This window comes from Scyliorhinus torazame, chromosome 19, assembly GCF_047496885.1.
Source record: "Scyliorhinus torazame isolate Kashiwa2021f chromosome 19, sScyTor2.1, whole genome shotgun sequence".
NCBI lineage: Eukaryota > Metazoa > Chordata > Chondrichthyes > Carcharhiniformes > Scyliorhinidae > Scyliorhinus > Scyliorhinus torazame.
This window is the reverse complement of record NC_092725.1, coordinates 71,890,315-71,906,429: the sequence shown is the minus strand read 5'-3', so window position 1 is coordinate 71,906,429 and position 16,115 is coordinate 71,890,315. Positions and strand designations below refer to the sequence as shown.

Sequence of the window (16,115 nt, the reverse complement as noted above, 5' to 3'; positions counted from 1 at the left end):
AGACAAGATGGCCACTCTGAGGTTCTCCCTCTCCACCTGTCCGTTTCCCCGGAGGTTGTAACTGGTAGACCTGCTCGACGCTGCTTCTAATCAAAATGGATAGTTTTACCGTCTCTTCTTGGTTAAGGGCGCCCTTTTCGAGCAAGCACCACATTTCCGTACTTGGACAATGTCACCATCTGCGGCCATGGTCAGCAGGACCACGACGCCAACCTTCAGAAGTTTCTCCAAACCGCCCAAGCCCTCAATCTCACCTATAACAAGGAGAAATGCGTTTTCCGCACAACCCGACTGGCCATCCTCGGCTATGTCGTGGAAAACGGAGTCCTAGGGCCCGACCCCGACCACATGCGCCCCCTCCTGCAACTCCCCCTCCCCCACTGCCCCAAGGCCCTGAAAAGATGCCTTGGGATCTTTTCATATTAAGCCCAGTGGGTCCCCAACTATGCGGACAAAGCCCGCCCACTTATCAAAGCCACCATCTTCCCCCTGACGACTGAGGCCCGCCAAGCCTTCAGCCGCATCAAGGCAGATATTACCAAAGCCGCGATGCGTGCGGTGGACGAGTCCATCCCCTTCCAGGTGGAGAGCGACGCGTCAGAGGTCGCCCTCGCCGCTACCCTTAACCAGGCAGGCAGGCCCGTAGCCTTTTTTTCCCGTACCCTCAACGCCTCCGAGATTCGACACCCCTCAGTCGAAAAAGAAGCTCAAGCCATTGTGGAAGCTGTGTGGCATTGGAGGCATCTTTTCAGGGCCTTGGGGCAGTGGGGGAGGGGGAGTTGCAGGAGGGGTTGCATACGGTCGGGCCCGGGCCCTAGGACTCCGTTTTCCACGAGAGGCTGGTAGGAGGTTCACCCTCATCACCGACCAATAGTCGGTAGCCTTCATGTTCAACAATACACAGCGGGGCAAGAGCAAGAATGATAAAATCTTGAGGTGGAGGATCGAACTCTCCACCTATAACTACGATATTGTATATCGTCCAGGGAAGCTCAACCAGCCCCCAGATGCCGTGTCCTGCGGCACATGCGCCAGCGCGCAAGATGACCGACTCCGGGCCATCCACAATGACCTCTGTCACCCGGGGATCACCCGGCTTCTCTACTTCATCAAGGCCCGCAACCTGCCCTACTCCACCGAGGTGGTCAGGGCCATGACCAGGGACTGCCAAGTCTGTGCCGAGTGCAAGCCGCACTTTTATCGACCAGATAAGGCCCACCTGGTGAAGGCATCGCGACCCTTTGAGCCCTCAGCATCGATTTCAAAGGGCTCCTCCCCTCCACGCAACGCGTATTTTCTTAATGTCGTTGACAAGTACTCCCATTTCCCCTTTGCAATCCCTTGCCCCGACATGACCGCGGCTGCTGTCATTAAGGCCCTGCATAGTATCTTCACCCTGTTCGGTTTCCCCACTTACGTCCACAGTGACCGGGGCCCTTGTTTATGAGCGACGAACTGCGTCAGTACCTGCTCAGTAAGGGCATCGCCTCGAGCAGGTCTACCAGTTACAACCTCCGGGGAAACGGACAGGTGGAGAGGGAGAACGTGACGGTATGGAAGGCCGTCCTCCTGGCCTACAGAATAGGAGTCTCCCAGTTTCCCGCTGGCAGGAGGTCCTCCCCGACACGCTCCACTCCATTAGGTCACTCCTTTGCACAGCCACAAACGAGACCTCTCATGACCGCCTATTTGTTTTCCCCAGGAAATCCACCTCCGGGGTCTCGCTTCCGTCCTGGCTGATGACACAAGAGCCTGTCCTCCTCTGAAAGCACGTGAGGAGCCATAAGTCCAACCCACTGGTCGAGAAGGTCCAGCTCCTTCATGCCAACCCCCAGTATGCCTACGTGGCGCACCACGACGGCCGACAAGATACAGTCTCCCTCCTGGACCTGGCACCCGCCGGTTCCCCTCGACCATCACCTATCCCCCCAACCTATACCGAACATCGCCCCCACCCCTACATGGCCTACACCCCCCTCCCCCCATCGCCGATCTACAGGGATGAAGCTCCAGAAGACACGCTCCCGGAGTCAACACCCGTGCCCGCAGCGACGAGTTCAACACCCATGCCCGCAGCGACGAGTGCAACACCCCTGCCCGCAGCGACGAGTTCAACACCCGTGCCCGCAGCAACGAGTTCAACACCCGTGTCCGCAGCGACGAGTTCAACACCCGTGCCCGCAGCGACGAGTTCAACACCCGTGCCCGCAGCGACGAGTTCAACACCCGGTGCCCGCAGCGACGAGTTCAACACCCATGCCCGCAGTGACGAGTTCAACACCCGTGCCCGCAGTGACGAGTTCAACACCTGTGCCCGCAGCGACGAGTTCAACACCCGTGCCCGCAGCGAAACCAGAGCTCAGGCGATCGCAGCGCACGATCTGGGCGCCGGACAGACTCAACCTGTGAGCCACCTCACCCCCGCTGGACTTCAATTTTTAACAGGGGGTGAATGTGGTGAATGTATTACTGCTACCATTCACCATTGTATAACATTACATTACATTGTATTATGTTGATGCCCTTGTGGGCTCCGCCTGTGGCCCACCATTGTATTACATTACATTACATCGTATTATGTTGGTGCCCTTGTGGGCTCTGCCTATGGCTATGCCCTCTCGGGGAGGTATATAGATCTGCAGCCTGTAGGCGGCACTCAGTACAGAGCAGTTGCAGGCAGGCACAGTTCTAGCTGATTAAAACCACTGTTCACTTCAACTCTCCGTCTCGTGTGAATTGATGGTCGCATCAAAGGACTCCTTTACATAATTGTCAAATCTTTCTGATTTAAACATCCTGTACAGAGATTTCATTCAAAAATAAGGATGACTGATATTGAGAACCCAAGGATGCCACTGCTTAATGCCACAGACACCAAAGGAGAGAAACATCAGCTATTATAGAGTTTATGGATCAGAATGTGAGCTGCCGGTCTATTTTTGAGTTCTGTGCAATTTGATCTGTAGTTTGAAGGCCTCAATTAGATTCCAGCCATGTACTATGTTAATGTGAATAGTTATCCCAGGAAATAGCTTACCTGGTATTTGGTTCTGTTCCGTATCATCACTATTTCAAAAGAAAAATTAAATAATTTAGTTTGTGAGTAAAACGGAGATTTCTTTCTACAATCGGAGGCCAAACCAGCCAATATGGAGGATCCTTGGTCAGAATGAATTACGAGCAGGCACAACAATACCCCCCCCCAACCCTGAACTCAGTGGAGTAAAAGAAACAATGGGCAAGTCCAGAACCTTCTATTAGAAACTAATTTTTGAAAATCATACATTCAAAAGTACAGTACCACGTTTGTTGTTGCAGGACTTTAAAAAGCAGTTTCTTATCAACAACTAGTACGACAAGGTTCAAATCAGAGCAAAGCCCCACTATTCAGGCTTAGCATCAGCCCCAAGTTCAGAGGTTCATCATGTACTGGAACAGTGGGACACCTTTTTCATTACCCACACCAAGATAACTCATCAGATCTCTGAAGGACATTGCCAATATAGAACCAAATTGAGCACAGTATGTTTGTTCATTTTTACTGTGGATATATTTTTCAAGGAGATGGACTGAGACTGACCAACCTCATTTCATGTCTCTTGGCCTCGAGCATTATTACCACCAACAAATGTAGCAAATGTTAAGCCCATCAATTTAGTCCAGATTCAAAAACCAGGTCCCTGATTGAAAAGTAGCACGGTGATCCACCGAACCAGATGTTACAATGTAATAAATGAACAAACTCAGATGAAAACCATCATAATTCACATTCACCCGTAAGGCTTATGAATTGTGATTTATTTACACTCTTGGAAGAAACTTATTCGAACTGAAAGACATGGGAATGTAAGCTGAAGGACCAATATAAAAACAACTCAGGACTTCCGGTTGCGGCTATGCAGAGGTAAGCCGCACGATTTGGCAGCTCCCGCTATCACGGACTTTCGGGCTCTTTAGAGGAGCCCCAATGGGAATTTTTTTGAAGACGACCCTTGGGGAAGGGAAGAGCGAGGTCGCCCTTCACCTTTTATGGACCGGACCAGAAGTGAAACGGCCAAAAAAGCGGCATTGGAGCAGCGGGAGAAGCGAGGGAAGAAAAGCAAAATGGCGGCGGCTGGGGACAAAGCGGAGTGCGGGCCGGAGCTGCAGGAGTTCATCAAGCGCTGCTTCGAGGAGCTGCGCAAGGAGATGCTGGCGCCTATGCTGTCAGCGATTGAAGGACTAGGGATGACCCAGAAGGCCCACGAGGTAAAGATCCAGGAGGTGCAGAAAAATGTCAGTGAGAATGAGGACGAGATCTTGGGCCTGGCGGTGAGAGTGGAGGTGCACGAGGCGCTGCACAAGAGGTGGGCGGGAAGATTCGAAGACCTGGAGAACAGGTCGAGGAGAAAGAACCTGCGGATCCTGGGTCTCCCTGAAGGAGTGGAGGGGGCCGATGCCGGGGCATATGCGAGCACGATGCTCGAGGCGATGATGGGCGCGGAGGCCCCTTCGAGGCCTCTGGAGCTGGATGGGGCACACCGGGTGCTGGCGAGGAGGCCCAAGGCTAACGAGCCGCCAAGGGCAATTGTGGTGAGGTTTCACCATTTCACAGACAGAGAGAGGGTCTTGAAATGGGCCAAGAAGGACCGGAGCAGCAGGTGGGACAATGCGGAGATCCGAATATACCCGGACTGGAGCACGGAGGTTGCAAAGAGGAGAGCGGGTTTCAACCGGGCCAAGGCGGTGTTGCACCTGAAAGGAGTGAGATTCGGAATGCTGCAGCCAGCGCGATTGTGGGTCACATACAAGGATCAGCACCATTATTTCGAAACGCCTGAAGAGGCGTGGACCTTTATTCAAACTGAAAAGTTGGACTCAAACTGAGGGTTTGTGAGGGTGGGGGGGATGTTTGATGTTTGATGGTTGTTGTATATAGGGTGTTAAACACGCGCAGGAAATGTTACATGGGCTGGGGGAGAGAGGGGGTTGGCGATGGGGGAAAAGAGACAAGGCTGCGACAGGAGCTGCACCAGAGGGGCGGGGTAGGCTTAGGAAAGCATGGGGTTTTTCCCGCGCTAGGGAAGAAAGGCGGGAGGGGGAATGGAGGAACACATACTGATTGGGAGATTCCCACACGGGAAGGTCAATGGGACGGTGGGGGAAGCCGGGGTCAGCAGGTGTCAGCTGACTTACGGGAGTGATATGGGGGGAGCAAAAAATCTAGACACGGGTCTTGGAAGGGGGGGGGGGGGCAGAAGGGTTGCTGCTGCACTGGCCGAAGGGGAATGGGACACAGATGAGGTGGTCGGGGCGGGGGTCTCCCAGCTGGGGGACTGGAGGGTGAGGGCGGCGCGGACACGGGACTGGCCTAGGAAAGGAGATGGCTAGTCGGCGGGGGGGGGGGGGGGGGGGGGGGGCAATCCGGCTGATAACGTGGAATGTGAGGGGCCTGAATGGGCCGGTAAAGAGGACCTGAGTGTTCGCGCACTTAAAGGGACTGAAGGCAGACATGGTCATGCTCCAAGAGACACATTTGAAGGTGGCGGATCAGGTCAGGTTAAGAAAGGGGTGGGTAGGACAGGTATTCCACTCGGGGCTGGACGCGAAGAATAGAGGGGTGGCAATATTGGTGGCGAAGCGGGTGTCGTTTGAGGCCAAGAATATCGTAGTGGACAACGGAGGGCGATATGTGATGGTGAGCGGTAAGTTGCAGGGGACGTGGGTGGTATTGGTAAATGTATACGCCCCGAACTGGGATGATGCCGGATTCATGAAGTGCATGTTGGGGCGTATTCCGGACCTGGAGGTAGGAGGCCTGATAATGGGTGGGGATTTCAATACAGTGTTGGACCCAGCACTGGATCGCTCCAGTTTGAGGACTGGAAAGAGGCCGGCGGCGGCCAAGGTGCTTAGGGGGTTTACGGATCAGATAGGGGGGAGTGGACCCATGGAGGTTTGCCAGGCCGCAGGCCAGGGAATTTTCTTTTTTCTCCCACGTGCACAAAGCCTACTCCCGGATAGATTTTTTTGTTCTGGGCAGGGCGCTGATGCCGAAAGTGGAGGGAACGGAATATTCGGCCATAGCCGTTTCAGATCACGCACCGCACTGGGTGGAACTGGAGTTGGGAGAGGAGAGGGACCAACGCCCGCTGTGGCAGTTGGATGTGGGACTGCTGGCAGATGAGGTGGTGTGTGGGAGGGTGAGGGGGTGCATCGAAAGGTACTTGGAGGTCAACGACAACGGGGAGGTGCGGGTGGGGGTGGTATGGGAGGCGCTGAAGGCGGTGATCAGGGGAGAGCTAATCTCCATTAGGACTCATAGAGAGAAGATAGAGGGCATGGAAAGGGAGAGGTTAGTGGAGGAGATTTTAAGAGTGGACAGGAGATACACAGAGGCCTCTGAGGAGGGATTACTTGGGGAAAGGCGACGTCTCCAGACGGAGTTTGATCTGTTGACCACAGGGAAGGCAGAGGCACAGTGGAGGAAGGCGCAGGGGGCGACCTACGAGTATGGGGAGAAGGCTAGTCGGATGCTGGCACACCAGCTCTGTAAGGATGGCAGCAAGGGAAATAGGGGGAGTCAAGGATGGAAGGGGACCCACGGTGCGGAGTGCGATGAAAATAAACGAGGCATTCAAGGCCTTCTATGAGGAGCTGTACAGATCCCAGCCCCCAGCGGGGGAAGAGGGGATGAGACGATTTCTAGACCAATTGAGATTCCCGAGGGTGGGGGAGCAAGAGGTGGCTGGTTTGGGGGCACCAATTGGGTTGGAGGAGCTGAGCAAGGATTTGGGGAGTATGCAGGCAGGGAAGGCCCCGGGACCGGACGGGTTCCCGGTGGAGTTCTACAGGAAGTACGTAGACCTGTTGGCCCCGCTACTAGTGAGGACCTTTAATGTGGCAAGGGAGGAAGGGACCCTGCCCCCGACAATGTCGGAGGCGACGATTTCTTTGATCCTAAAGCTGGACAAGGACCCACTGCAATGTGGATCGTACAGGCCGATCTCGCTCCTCAACGTGGATGCTAAGTTGCTGGCAAAAGTGCTGGCTACGAGGGTCAAGGACTGTGTGTCGGGGGTGATTCACGAGGACCAGACGGGATTTATAAAGGGCAGGCAACTAAACACCAATGTGCGGCAGCTCTTAAACGTGATAATGATGCCATCGGTGGAGGGAGAGGCGGAGATAGTGGCAGCTATGGACGCGGAAAAGGCCTTTGACCGAGTAGAGTGGGAGTACCTCTGGGAAGTGCTGCGTAGGTTTGGGTTCGGAGGAGGGTTTATTAGTTGGGTTAAGCTCCTTTACAGAGCCCCGGTGGCGAGTGTGGTGACGAATCGGCGGAGGTCGGAGTATTTTCGGCTGTACCGTGGGACGAGGCAGGGGTGCCCCTGTCCTCCCTGTTGTTTGCATTAGCAATTGAACCCTTGGCCATATCATTGAGGGAGTCTACGAAATGGAGGGGGGTGGTCCGAGGGGGAGAAGAGCATCGAGTGTCGCTTTATGCGGATGACCTGTTGCTGTATGTGGCGGATCCAGTGGAGGGGATGGTGGAGGTCATGCAGACTCTAAGGGAGTTTAGGGATTTTTCGGGCTATAAGCTCAATGTAGGGAAGAGTGAGCTTTTTGTAGTACAGGCAGGGGACCAAGAAAGGGGGATAGGCGATCTACCACTGAGGAGGGCGGAGGGGAGCTTTCGGTACCTGGGGATCCAGATAGCCAGGAATTGGGGGGCCCTACATAAACTGAATCTGACGAGGTTGGTGGAGCAGATGGAGGATGACTTCAAAAGATGGGACATGTTACCGCTCTCGCTAGCGGGTAGAGTGAAGTCGGTCAAAATGGTGGTCCTTCCGAGGTTTCTTTTCGTGTTCCAGTGCCTTCCCATCGTGATCACCAAGGCCTTTTTTAAGAGAGTAGGCAGGAGTATTATGGGGTTTGTGTGGGCGAATAGGACCCCGAGAGTAAGGAGAGGGTTCCTGGAACGCAATAGGGGCAGAGGAGGGTTGGCGCTGCCGAACCTAGGGAGCTACTACTGGGCAGCAAATGTGGCGATGATCCGTAAGTGGGTGATGGAGGGAGAGGGGGCGGCATGGAAGAGGTTGGAGATGGCGTCCTGTAAAGGTACGAGCCTGGGGGCGCTGGTGACGGCACCGCTGCCACTCTCGCCGTCAGGGGCTGGTTTAGCACACTGAGCTAAATCGCTGGTTTTTAAAGCAGACCCAGGCAGGCCAGCAGCACGGTTCGATTCCCGTACCAGCCTCCCCGAACAGGCGCCGGAATGTGGCGACTAGGGGCTTTTCACAGTAACTTCATTTGAAGCCTACTTGTGACAATAAGCGGTTTCTTCATTCTTCTTCTTCAAAGTACACCACGAGTCCGGTAGTGGCAGCAACGCTAAAGATCTGGGGCCAGTGGAGACGACACAGGGGTGCAATGGGAGCCTCGGTGTGGTCCCCGATCAGGGGTAACCACCGGTTTGTCCCGGGGAGGATGGACGGGGGGTTTCAGAGCTGGCATTGGGCGGGGATTGGAAGAATGGGGGACCTGTTCATTGATGGGACGTTTGCGAGCCTAGGGGCACTAGAGGAGAAGTTTGAGATACCCCCGGGAAATGCTTTTAGATACATGCAGGTGAGGGCGTTTGTGAGGCGGCAGGTGAGGGAATTCCCGTTGCTCCCGGCACAGGAAATTCAAGACCGGGTGATCTCGGGTGTATGGGTCGGGGAGGGCAAGGTGTCGGCAATATACCAGGGGATGAAGGAAGAGGGGGAAGCATTGGTAGAGGCGCTGAAGGGTAAATGGGAGGAGGAGCTGGGGGAGGAGATTGAGGAGGGGTTATGGGCTGATGCCCTAGGTAGGGTTAATTCCTCCTCCTCGTGTGCCAGGCTCTGCCTGATACAATTTAAGGTGGTTGACAGAGCGCACTTGACGGGGGCGAGGTGGAGTAGGTTTTTTGGGGTAGAGGACAGATGTGGAAGGTGCTCAGGGAGTCCGGCGAACCATATGTTTTGGTCATGCCCGGCACTGGAGGGGTTCTGAAGAGGAGTGGCCGGAACAATATCTCAGGTGGTGAAAGTCCGGGTCAAGCCAAGCTGGGGGCTAGCAATATTTGGAGTAGTGGACGAGCCGGGAGTGCAGGAGGCGAAAGAGGCCGGCATTCTGGCCTTTGCGTCCCTAGTAGCCCGGCGAAGGATCTTGCTAATATGGAAGGAGGCGAAGCCCCCCAGCCTGGAGGCCTGGACAAACGACATGGCTGGGTTCATTAAGCTGGAGAGGATAAAGTTTGTCTTGAGAGGGTCTGTGCAGGGGTTCTACAGGCGGTGGCAACTGTTCCTAGACTATCTCGCGGAGCGTTCGAGGAAGGTCGGTCAGCAGCAGCAGCAACCCGGGGGGGGATGTCCTGTGAAGCGGGGGGGGGGGGAGGGAGGGGGGGAAGGGGGGTTTGCCTAGGGGGTGTTTAAGCAAGAAACACATGAAAGATTTGGGAAACTGGCATGTACGGGAGGGAGCCAGTGTACAAAGCTCTGTAACATATCGTTTTACCATGTATATATCTTGTTATGTGTGTTTTCTTTCTATTTTGTTACAGGGGGGGTTTATTGTTTGTAAGGGTGAAAAATTGTGTTAAAAAACTTTAATGAATATATTTTCAAAAAAAAAACAACTCACAACATTGCTGAAAATGCTCAACAGGCTAGACAGCCCCCACTGAGATAGAAAAAAGTGTTAACATTTCAGTGGATGATCTTCTCTCAGAACTGAGCACCAACATGCCTCTCTTTGATCACTCCCACAAACTCCTGTACAAACTCATATGTGAAATTTTCAGGGTATACTCCCTGAATTATACTATAAGTTGAACGGTTATGCACCCTACCTTTTCTCAGTGATATATTCCAAGTGTTTCATCGTCTTTATTCCTGTTTTCTCAATCTAGCAAAATAACAAGAATCAATTTAACATTTGTGAATATATTTGTAAATATCCCAAGAGGGTTCCCTCCACAGGAACAAAAGGCTACGAGTAATCAGAGTTATTTTTCAATGACTATTGTCCACCGGGCTCCAATAAATGGGACTGGCAAACAGTCAAAATGGAGAGCTGGAAGTCCTTTTTCAGCACATCCCATCCACAGCATTTTTGACCAATGTTTAAAGGTCTTATGGAGATTAATTTGTGGTGTGATTGTTCCTCCTGCGTCTCCTACATATATTAGCATATTGCTCTTTTATTACTGAAAGCTAGGTTAAAATCCAGCCCAGTTGTTAAGACATGCAGTTGGAGTGGGCAATGGGAAATGGCAGAATGGTGCGGGAAGTGAAGACACATTGTCGGAGTGGGGAGAGGGAAGTCTAATGATGTCCATGACTTAAATCCAACCCAGAGTACATGATAGTGACACCAGCTTAAAAAGCGGTAAATATCCCCTTTCATCAACATGCCTCTCTTTGATTTTTTTTTAAAAATATTTTATTATTCTCCTTTTTCACATTTTCTCCCAAATTTACACCCAACAATAATCAGTAACGAATGTAATGTCAATCCCCATATCAATAACAACGATCCCATCCTCCCACCAAACCCCAAACATTGGCCTGCCTGTTCACACAAACAAATGACAAAAAGGAATCAGGAATCACCCATAGTCGCCATTAACACATACAGTCCCCCTCTCCCAACCCCCCAATGTTCGATGTGATCCAATTCTCGAAAGTGCATTATGAATAACGCCCATGAATTGTAGAACCTTCCCCTCAGTTCAAATTTGACCTTTTCAAGTATTAAGAATTTCAGCAGGCTCCCCCGCCGTGCCAGGGCACAGGTTGGAGAGGTTGATCTCCAGCCTAACAGGATCTGCCTTCGGGCGATCAACGAGGCGAAGGATATGACATCTGCCTCCGCGCCCGTTTCCAACCCCAGCTGGTCTGACACCCCAAATATGGCCTCCCGAGGGCCCGGGTCCAGTTTCACATGTACCACTTTAGAGATTACCCTAAACACCTCCTTTCAGTAATCCTCCAGCTTTGGACAGGACCAAAACATATGAACGTGGTTTGCGGGACCCCCCCTGCAACGTTCGCACACATCTTCTACCACCTCAAAGGGCCGGCTCACCCTCGCCCTGGTAAGGTGCGCTCTATACACCACCTTCAGCTGTATCAGCCCCAACCTCGTACACAAGGTGGAGACGTTCACCCTCCGGAGCACCTCACACCAGAACACCTCCTCCATCTCCTCTCCCAACTCTTCCTCCCACTTTGCCTTGATCCCTTCTAATGGCGCCTTCTCATCCTGCAAAATAGCTCCGTAAACCGCTGATACTACCCCCTTCTCCAGCCCCCCCGTCGTCAGCACCTCCTCCATGCCTCTCTTTGATGAATAACAATATAACCCCCTCTTCTAAAAACAAATGAGGTTAAAAAAAAGATTTCAAAAGAAATAGAGACATCATCTTTGGCAACATTCAAAATCGTCCCCATTATGAGAACTTCCTTTTAATCAGGCCCTACTAACATACAGGAAATATTTCACAACCATGCCAAATGAAGTCTTTTAGCTTCATTTTTTAAAACCCTATTTTAATTCCACCTACACAAAGCCAAACAACTAAGTACTATTCAAAGGACTGCCTCTTAAAATACCACAAACTGCAGGTTTTATTTCAAGTTTGTTCCAGCAACACCCACAGATGGATCAACATCGCTGAATTCTAGAGTATATGCTATTGACAGCAAAGCTATTCTACTTATTCAGAAATAAAAGTATCTTAAGGGCAGCGGTTATTTTTTGTCAGCATTATTTTATAAAGAAACCAAATCTTGTCTTCACACTATAGAGTATTTAAAGCATTACGTTATTCCGGAGAATAAGCAGAGGTTGCTGTTCAGCAAGATATGGCAAAGCATTTTTCGTAATAGCGGCACAGTAGCACAGTGATTGGCACTGTTGCTTCACAGCGCCAGAGACCCGGGTTCAATTCCCGGCTTGGGTCACTGTCGGTGCAAAGTCTGCGCATTCTCCCCGTGTCTGCGTGAGTTTCCTCCAGGTGCTCCAGTTTCCTCCCACAAATCCCGAAAGACGTGCTTGTTAGGTTATTGGGCATTTTAAATTCTCCCTCAGTGTACCCGAACAGGGTGTGGCTACTAGGGCATTTTCACAGTAACTTCACTGCAGTGTTAATGTAAGCCTTCTTGTGACACTAAAAAAGTTATTATTAAAGGGATGGCCCAGTAGCAAGCCATTTGCAGCCTGTTAATTTGCCAGACTGGTAAATTTAAAAGGGAAGCAATTGCCTTTGTTTAGGATTGGGGTTGTGGTGAGGTAGTTGCTCAATATTGCCTGCTTGTTTAATTTGCATTTTGCAAGTTGAAACCAGCCACATGTACAGCTGGTCATTTCCTGCTCTGCACATTCTGATGTGCCTATTTTGCATTGTAATCAAAACTTGATTGATACTATCATTTCGCAAGAAATAGTCAGTAATAGAAAGTTACTATGAAGTTAAAAAAAATGGCTTTAAAATGCCACAGATCAATGGCTGCTTGCAGATCAAATATTTTTATGACAGATCTCAACCATCTTTTCCCAAATACTTCACGATGGGGTGCAGGGGGAGCTTGATATAAAAGTGGTCTTCAAGCTGGAAACCAGAGGGTTTAATGTGCCAATGGGACATAGATAAGCTGCAGAGCTGGGCTGAGAGGTGGCAAATGGAGTTTAATGTAGAGAAGTGTGAGGTGATTCACTTTGGAAGGAATAACAGGAATGCAGAATATTTGGCTAATGGTAAAGTTCTTGGAAGTGTGGATGAGCAGAGGGATCTAGGTGTCCATGTACATAGATCCCTGAAAGTTGCCACCCAGGTTGATAGGGTTGTGAAGAAGGCCTATGGAGTGTTGGCCTTTATTGGTAGAGGGATTGAGTTCCGGAGTCAGGAGGTCATGTTGCAGCTGTACAGAACTCTGGTACGGCCGCATTTGGAGTATTGCATACAGTTCTGGTCACCGCATTATAGGAAGGACGTGGAGGCTTTGGAGAGGGTGCAGAGGAGATTTACCAGGATGTTGCCTGGTATGGAGGGAAAATCTTATGAGGAAAGGCTGATGGACTTGAGGTTGTTTTCGTTGGAGAGAAGAAGGTTAAGAGGAGACTTAATAGAGGCATACAAAATGATCAGGGGGTTAGATAGGGTGGACAGTGAGAGCCTTCTCCCGCGGATGGAAATGGCTGGCACGAGGGGACATAGCTTTAAGCTGAGGGGTAATAGATATAGGACAGAGGTCAGAGGTAGGTTCTTTACGCAAAGAGTAGTGAGGCCGTGGAATGCCCTACCTGCTACAGCAGTGAACTCGCCAACATTGAGGGCATTTAAAAGTTTACTGGATAAACATATGGATGATAATGGCATAGTGTAGGTTAGATGGCTTTTGTTTTGGTGCAACAGCGTGGGCCGAAGGGCCTGTACTGCGCTGTATTGTTCTATGTTCTATGTTCTATTGTTTTAAATGACTCAGTTATAGGCAGGACTACTGGCTCAATGTAATTCAATAAATTAAATTCTGATTCAGTACATTAAATTTAGCCAGTGTTTCCATCTGTTTATAATTAGGGCCTAGGGTTCATGGTGGCTAAATAAATTAAATTCTGATTTAATTACACGGGTTTACAGGAATTTCACTGGTGTTTTTGTGGATCACATTTTACAATGCTGTCCATTTTCCTGTGACAAATACAAGCTACTGAAGTGACTGCGACTAACAGAACAGATGGAGCTCACATGATGAGTTCTGATAAGGGGCCATTTGGCCAATGCAGCATCTAGCTATTTATTAGTTTTGTCCACAACTACCCTTCCTGACAACCGAATCTAGTGATTGTTCACTCTCTGTAAATGAGAACTTTATTTTGTCCTTCATAATCTATAATAATCATCTTTTATTATTGTCACAAGTAGGCTTACATTAACACTGCAATGAAGTTACTGTGAAAATCCCCTAGTCACCACACTCCAGCGCCTGTTCGGGTACACTGAGGAAGAATTCAGAATGTCCAAATTACCTAACAGCACGTCTTTTGGGACTTGTGGGAGGAAACCGGAGCACCCAGAGGAAACCCACGCAAACACGGGGAGAACGTGCAGACTCTGCATAGACAGCGATCCAAGCCAGGAATCGAACCTGGGACCTTGGCGCTGTGAAGCAACAGTGCTAACCACTGTGCTATTGTGCCGCCCACCCTAAATTAATACTTTCTTGGTTTGCTCCCTTAGTATACTTGGAAATGTTGTTCTGGATTTTCTCGCTCCAACCCTTTAAGTATCTGGGTGAATGCTCAATTAGAAAGCTCCCTTTCCTTTGATGACTAACTGATGTGCAGAACTCAATGGATGTTGAACCCGTGGGACATTTCATACCAAGAAAGGTCAAGGAATTCTTCTGTTTCCCATCTTTGGAAGACAGAGAGAAAGTTTGCAAACCATTCATCAATAGAAGACTGGGCTGGATAGAATTCATGTTAATAGAATTACACGTGGTCATGTGGAAGGCATGTGTTTTACCGACCAGTCATTTCATGTTCTATTCAAGTTCGTAAATACATCCATGAAACATGCATCACTTCTTTAACGTGTGGAGTAGCCCGGTTGAAAAATAATTCCTTTGCCACAGACGTACATGGCTACGGTACAGGAATCCACAGGAATTAAACCCTCAGACCATTTATTTTCAAAACAAATCACTGAAGGCTGGCTTGTACCAATGGCATGCTGTTCTCTTCTTGAAGAGGAAGAAACAAGGAACTGGAAGGGGAAAAGAAGACATGTTCCTCCTGTACTTTACTTCTATGGGTGCTCTGTGTTGATAGATTACAGTCCCATTAGTATGTTACCTAGCCAACCTTTTAGTTAAGAAACCAGTGATTGAAGAGAAAGAAAAGGATTTGACAGCTTCACATACAATACAAAATGCACACAGGAAGCCAGACATGGCAGGACTGAAGCTGGGGAAGTATTCATCATTCATTGCGTGTAGTGATGCATTGATTTTTCTCAAGACCTATAATCTGAGAATATAGATTCCTGCCTGCACCAACCTTGCAAAATAATTATTCTTGGAAGGAGCCTGAAATCAAATCAGAATAAGTAAACCGCTCCTTCTTTGGTTTTCATAGTTACCTCAAGCGTTAAAGTTTCCACGCAGACATTTTTTGGAATAGGAATGTCAGGTTGGAAGTATTTCGCAATAGCAACCAAGAGATGTAAAGTGGAGATCAGGTCCTTTTTGTGGATTACTGAAAGTCAAAAGAAATAAGAGCTGAAAATGGACATAACAATTGCTTTGGCTTGAGATACAGTACGTACACACTTGCAAACATGATTTTCAAATCAGTATTCTCCACCTCTGAAGAGTTGTAGTTGAGTGAGCTGTGAAGAAATACTTTCATTTGATTTTCCCTTAACATGTGCCCCTAGCCTCCACCCATGACTTGTCCATTGGGGCATTGGATTGGATTGGATTTGTTTATTGTCACGTGTACCGAGGTACAGTGAAAAGTAGTTTTCTGCGAGCAGCTCAACAGATCATTAAATACATGGGAAGAAATGGGAATAAAAGAAAATACATAATAGGGCAACGCAATATATACAATGTAACTACATAAGCACTGGTATCGGATGAAGCATACAGGGTGTAGTGTTAATGAGGTCATCCATAAGAAGGTCATTTAGGAGTCTGGTGACAGTGGGGAAGTAGCTGTTTTAGAGTCTGATGTTGACTGATTGAGAATTAGTGGCATTCCCATTATTATTTGCTATTTATGGAAACAATGCCATTTACAGGTCAAAGTGTCCTATTAGAATGTGACTACTGATCCAATAGACTGTTTAAGCTTCCTCTCCTGTAGAGAAGTACTTGTTTTCCACTTCACCGCTACACAGGGCAGCATAATTAAGATCAGAAACTCAATATTTGCAGAATGCCATTCCATTACTCTGTGAGCCAGATGTGTTACAACTTTCCTGGGAAAGGACATCAAACAAAGCACTGGGTGAGATTTTGGATTTGACCAATAAGTCAATCAGTAATAGATGGATAGCATCATGACAGAGGGAGTAACTCCTCTTCGAAATTTGGTTG

The 16,115-nt window shown here is 49.6% G+C and overlaps 1 protein-coding gene across 1 annotated transcript in view; it reads right to left on the bottom strand.

Annotated features, from left to right (window-relative positions):
- Positions 1–16,115, bottom strand: part of parvg (parvin, gamma) — a 70,699-nt gene that overhangs the window by 27,859 nt on the left and 26,725 nt on the right. The window contains exons 6-8 of the mRNA XM_072484526.1: positions 15,155–15,270; positions 9,860–9,915; positions 3,038–3,066 (exon numbers count right to left, since the gene is read on the bottom strand). Of these exons, the coding sequence (XP_072340627.1) occupies positions 3,038–3,066; positions 9,860–9,915; positions 15,155–15,270 (201 nt within the window). The remainder of the gene's footprint in view (positions 1–3,037; positions 3,067–9,859; positions 9,916–15,154; positions 15,271–16,115) is intronic.